General features: G+C 37.6%; 1 protein-coding gene across 1 annotated transcript; it reads left to right on the top strand.

The window, feature by feature from the left end:
- The first annotated feature begins 83 nt into the window (after positions 1-83).
- On the top strand, positions 84-6,212 carry LOC141291641 (uncharacterized). Its single transcript, XM_073823795.1, has 7 exons — positions 84-182; positions 261-404; positions 482-607; positions 695-730; positions 2,191-2,220; positions 2,302-2,340; positions 4,601-6,212. Exons 1-7 carry the CDS (start codon positions 96-98, stop codon positions 4,811-4,813), a joined length of 675 nt encoding a protein of 224 aa, XP_073679896.1. The 5' UTR covers positions 84-95; the 3' UTR covers positions 4,814-6,212.

The following is a 6,212-nucleotide window of genomic DNA, read 5'->3' on the forward strand; positions in this document are numbered from 1 at the left end:
GATGCATGCGTTTGTCTGCGTCTGCTCTTTAAATTCAGATGCTCGGATGCAGAAGCTCACATCTCTGACGGCCTACTGAGAGATCAGACCGAGCCATGTCGTACTTCCACGGATCTGAGCGAGCGCCGAGGCTTTTCCTGATGATGTGTGTGTTGGGAATCTCGGCTTGTCCGGCAGAGCAGGTGTGTGAGCGTGAGAGCTCATCATTTGTAAAAGAGCGTCTGCTCCAGAAATACATGTACACTTGTGTTTGTGTTTAGTTGCCGGTTCGAGAGGGTTTCAATCTGCTGCTGTATCCGGTGTCGGTGATGGGGCCGTACGGATCTCACACGGTTCTGATCCCCCTGACTGGGACTGAGCAGAACACGCAACGCGGCCAAACTCCGCAGGCGAGCGACAGCAAGGTGAGTGTGTCGTACGTACCAGAGCAGTGAGTAGTGTTTGTGTGTGTAGTTGTCATTTGAGCCCTTTCTCTGCACAGATCAGCGTTCAAAGCGTGTCCAAGCCTTCTCAGGCAAACGGTGTGTTTCTCCAGCCGAACCCCGGCCCCAGTCCTGCCCCTGTCCTTCAGCCTGCCCCATCTGAGTCTGTGGTTGCGCAGGGACAGGTACAGAGCAGATCTCGATTCCTGTGCACTTTCTCGGCACCGGACCCTGTTCCGTCCTAATGCTTTCTTCATTTCGTTTTGTTTCAGATGTCGAATTTTGTCCCCTCAAACATCCCTCTGCAGGTCAGTCAGTGACTTTGCTATTTCTTTAATTGTTTTTCAGTCTTCATTCATCAGACATTCTGCAACTCAAGTTAAACGTCAGACTTCACACAGTTTATTATTCCAACTGTAAAAAATGATTTTCTTCCTTTGTATTTTTGTCTTGTTTTCTAGTATAAATATCTAAAAAATTCTCAAATCAGGATGTTTACTTGACAAGTGTGTGTTGTTTTCTGAAAAAAATCCTAACAAAAACAAGCAAAATGATCTGCCAATGGGGCAAGAAGAATAATCTTGTTTAGACTTTGAGTTAAGATTAAGATTCTTACCCCATTGGCTGATCATTTTGCTTGTTTTAAGCAAAAGCTAACAAAATTTGGGTAATTCTTTCAGAAAACAAGACATTTTAGTTGTTAACTAAACACATCCTGGTTTAAGAATTTTTAGATATTTATACAATTTTTGCAGTATGTTTTTGTAGAGGTTCATTTTGAGCAGTGTTGCCCTAGAACTTTTCAGACTATCCTACACTGTAAAAAGTTTTCACCAGTTAACTTAAACTTAAGTTTAGCAGCTGCCTTAAAATTTTAAGTTAAATCAACTTAAGTCATATCAACTCACAAGTTAAATCAACTCATTTTTATTGTAATAAGTTAAAATGGCTTGTGGTTTTAAGATGATTTAACTTAAAATTTTGAGGCAGCTGCTGAATTTAGGTTTTTAAGTTGAATCTGGTGAAAACTGTTTATAGTGTAGCAACATTTTCTAAACTTATTTTCACCTAGCAATAAGTTTCATTATTTTTTTGAATTCTGAAAAGTAACATTTAGCAACTGTGACTCAGATGATAAAAAGGCACACATTTTCCCTCTAAATTAAGTTGCTAGTTGCAGTAGTTTAATAATAATTGTTCATTTATGATAACACCTTGTTATTAGTTTGTACCTGCACTTGTTGATCAGTTAAAAATAGGTGAGGAAAATGGAAAAGATACTGGTAATTTTCTGCCAGGACATTATTACAAAATACAAAACGTGAACCTGTGAAAAATCAATACAGAAAATTCCTTTAAATTAATGCTCTATTTTAAAGAAATTTGTGTAGCAAAAAGTGTAGCATACTAACAAACTTCCAATGCACTGCTTTAAAATCTAATAGTTCAGAATGTGTAGTTTCACTAGTTGATAAGAAACTATATAAAATGCAATTGTTCAAAAATGTGTAAATGTTCAAAAATGCAATGTTGTATTTAAAAATAAATATTATATTTGTATTTTATTATATTTTTTTGTTTAACTAACAAATCTAAATTAACATTTCAAATCATATTCACAATCATTCTTAGATACGACTGATCTATTGTGTATTCTATGCCGTTTTGCATTGTGGTGTCATTGCACAATGACTTTTAGCCAATTTAACAACTTTCTCAGAAAATTTGTTGGCAGCACTGATTTTGGGTGTTTTTGTCTGACTTCTAGGTCTATTCGTTTGTCCAGCAGGCTGTGATTGTAAGTGTTTTTGCACGATCTCACGACACATAACAATCTGCTTAAGAATTGAAATAAGACATCGGTTCATTCTTTCTTCAGGCAGACTCTGGCAGTTCAGAGGAAGGAGCCGCTGCTCAGGTAAACAGACACACACACACACACACACACACACACACACATTCAGGATTCATTCACCTAAAAACATGGTCGTTTATTGATCCTCACACCGTATAAGACTTTCTTATAGACAACAATCTATTGAAGTATAAGGACAATATTTGTCTTTGGTACTATAGACTGGATCCACCTGTTTCTTTGACATGGAAGTAAGCGTATGGGCGAGATTTATGGTTCATTAAAGAAATAACGAGAAGAACAACATGCAACAATGCTGAAACTGTTTGCATTACAAACCAGTGTGTCTATGATTATTAAAAAAAACTGCAATATCAGGAAGCAAAACGAGCTAAAAACACCTGGACGTGGGTGAGACCAGAAGCCAGACCCATAAAATATACAAATGTCTGTGTCCACTCTTATAGCAAAACCAAACGTTGGCTACTGGATGCTTTTTTTCATGACATGAAGTTATGATTGTGATTTTAGCATTTTTGAGGGCATCAGTCTCTACTGAAGTTCTCTAATATGACCCTGGAGCGGAAAAAACTGTTTTAAGTATCATGGGTATATTTGTAGCAATAGCCAAAAATACATTGTATGGGTCAAAATGATCAATTTTTCTTTCATGCCAAAAATCATTAGGATATTCCCAGCTAACAGAAAGCTCTCCTAACTTTGGCCAACGTTCTCTAATGGTTCTCTCAAAGTTATCGAAAAACGTTCTTGTAGTAACGTTAGTAGAACGTTTTCTCAGGGTTATATGTCATTGAAACATTCTAAACACATAAGCGTAAAAACTGGTTTTGCATTGTTAGTGGAACGTTTTTAAAACGTTATTAAAAATATGTCTCGACAAAATGAGACCTAATTTGCATAGTAACATAATTTGTGTATCCAATGCATTTATTTACATTTACATTTATTCATTTAGCAGACGCTTTTATCCAAAGCGACTTACAATTGGGAATACAACAAATGATTCATCCTAAGGAGGCAGATCGACATAGGAAGTGCTCAAAAGTACCATATGTCAGGCGTTGTTAGATGAGTACGGGCTAGAAAGGGAAGATCAGGAAAGAGAGGAGAAGAAATTTTTTTTTTTTTTTTTTTTTTTTTTCAGATAGTCAGATAGTGTCGAAAAAGATGGGTTTTCAGCAGTCGCTTGAAGACAGTAATGGAGTCAGCGTTTCGGATGGGGGTGGGAAGATCATTCCACCAGGCAGGGACATTGAAGGAGAATGTTTTGGAAAGTGATTTCGTGCCTCTCTGTGGTGGTACAATAAGGCGTCTTTCACTAGAGGATCTCAGACTTCTGGAGGGAGTGTAGATGTGTAGTAGTGAATGGAGGTAGGCCGGTGATGAGCCGGTGGCTGTCCTATAGGCCAGCATCAGTGTCTTGAATTTGATGCGTGCTGTAACCGGTAGCCAGTGCAGGGATATGAAGAGAGGTGTGACATGGGCCTTCTTGGGCTCATTGACACAAAGATACATTCCAGTGGCCTTTTCCCCTGGCATAAGAACTTTTGATTAAAACTAAAAGCAGTAACATTGAATGAGAAAATACACTAAAATGCAAAGTGTATCCCAGCTAACAATGTTTGGATCCTAGAAGGCTTTTTTAAGGTTTTTTTTTTTTTTTTTTTTTTTGCTTAGCCAGGAAACGTCTAAAAAACTGGAAGTTTTGAATGTTCCAAGAACCCTCAACAATAATGTTTTTAGAACTAGCTGGGAGCGTTAGGAAAACGTTCTTAGAACATTAATGTGATGGGAGTGGAACGTTCTAATAATGTTTTAAATAACATTCTTAGAACATTAATATAACAAGAGACTGAAAAGTAAAAAAAAAAACTTCTGAATAACATTCTCATAACCAAACAAATACGTTTATACAACGTTTTGAACGTTTTCATAACGTAATGGGAACGTTTTTAAAATGTAAAATTGTTAACTGGGTTAAAATCATGTTCCATGAAGACATTTTGTAAATTTCCTACCGTAAATATATATATCAAAACTTTTTTGATTAGTAATAAGCATTGCTAACTTCATTTGGACAACTTTCTCAATATTCTGATTTTTATTTGCACCCCCAGATTTTCAAATAGTTGTATCTCGTGTATGAACGTTGTCCTATCCTAACAAGCTTTCAGAAGATGTATATATCTAAATCTGACTGGTTTTGTCATTTGTGCACCACTGAATATGTGCAATAACATCATGTTTGGGTGAGCTGTGTTCTAACAGTGGTGATAGATGAGATGATCTCTGGTGTTCTCAGGTGATTTATATGGTTCCCGTCAGCGTGGATTCACCCAACATGGGTGTGATGGAGGGCACCTTGCCCAATCCCAACCCAGGACACCTGCAGGTCCCGGCCAGCACCCCTGCTTTGGCCACCGCGGCGCAGCCGGACGCTCAGGGACAGCTGGGGAAAACAGCGGGGACCGAAGGAGCCACACAGACACGCGCTCCAGCACAGAAAGGCCTCTGACGGCAAACGCTCCACAGGAACTACACCGGCTGATCACAAAACCAAAGGCTTGTTCTGTGCTGGTTTGTCAGATAACTTTCCTTATGATTACAACTTAAATTTCAGCCACAAAGCAGCTCTACAGACAATATGGTGTGATTATTCAGCAAGCGTTTCGGCTGATCGTAGCTAAATCCATACAATGAATATTAACTTTCTTCTAAGCCCCAGACTGTGTCATTAAGGCGAGACACTGCAGGTGAACAGTGTAAAAAACATTAACTAATAGTTGTCACCTTACTTAAGTTTTCTAAAATGTTAGATTTAAATATGCAAATGAGCATTATTTAAAGAAATATGCGCTAATTTGCATACATTTCTAGTACAAAAATCTAATCACTGGATAAAGTCAGTTTCAAAGTTCTTTTTTTTTGACATATTAGAGTCAAACCTTTTACAGAGGAGATATTCTGTGAGGTCAAATCTTATTTTGTCACTCCATAATTCAGAAAATACTTTGAACAGACAGAAAACCATTTTTTTTTTACCATTTTGGAGGATTAAAATGTTGTATAAAATCAAGCAAATGATATCTGAACAAATCCCTCTGTAAAATCCTTCAGGATATAGACAGGAACACAAATGTAAAGTGTGGTGTGTGTAAGTGCTGCTGAAGTGGAGATTTATGGCTCAGTGTAGGAGAAAACACTCATTGCCTTTAGAAATCTGGATTGTAATTGAAATCTATTGACACAAATAGATCAAGTGCTATAAAATATCTTTTGGATGTTTTTTTTTTCCACTAGTCTGAAAAAACACTGCATGAAAAACCAAAAAGACCAAAATCTCAAACTTGACAGGTGACTGCAATGTCTCCCCTAATTTCTCTTTACTGTGACTGTAGTGCATTTGTACATCCAACTCTCAAAGTTTATTCTTTGCAAATCAAAAACGAGCAAGTTACAAAGACTTTATGCCTTTATCGGGAGCTGATTGCACATGAGAAACACTACCAGATAAATCACTCAACTTATCGTGTTTCTGTTATTTGCCTCGAATAACACTGGAGTGAGATTGAACTGCTGATGATGGTTGTTTTCAGGATGGGAGTTACTGTGAGGACTTGGCATTTCCTGTTGGTGTGTGTGTGTGTGTGTGTGTGACCTTTGCCCTTCGGTGGATTCGTTTATTTACATTAAAGTCTGGTGCCGTCCTGTATTCCTGTGTTTCCCAAGTCATTTCAAATGTTTGTTTATTGATAACAGATGGTTCCTGTTGTAAATAACCTGGAAGTATCAGTTCTATCATTCATAGAATTGTGGCTAAAAGCAGTGAACTTAATGAGAAATGAAAAGATTTGAGTTCTTTAAGGTTGTTGTTTTTCACATTCTATAGGTTAAACGTACCTTTTAAGCTCACC

Source organism: Garra rufa, chromosome 18 (genome assembly GCF_049309525.1).
Source record: "Garra rufa chromosome 18, GarRuf1.0, whole genome shotgun sequence".
Classification (NCBI taxonomy): Eukaryota; Metazoa; Chordata; class Actinopteri; order Cypriniformes; family Cyprinidae; genus Garra; species Garra rufa.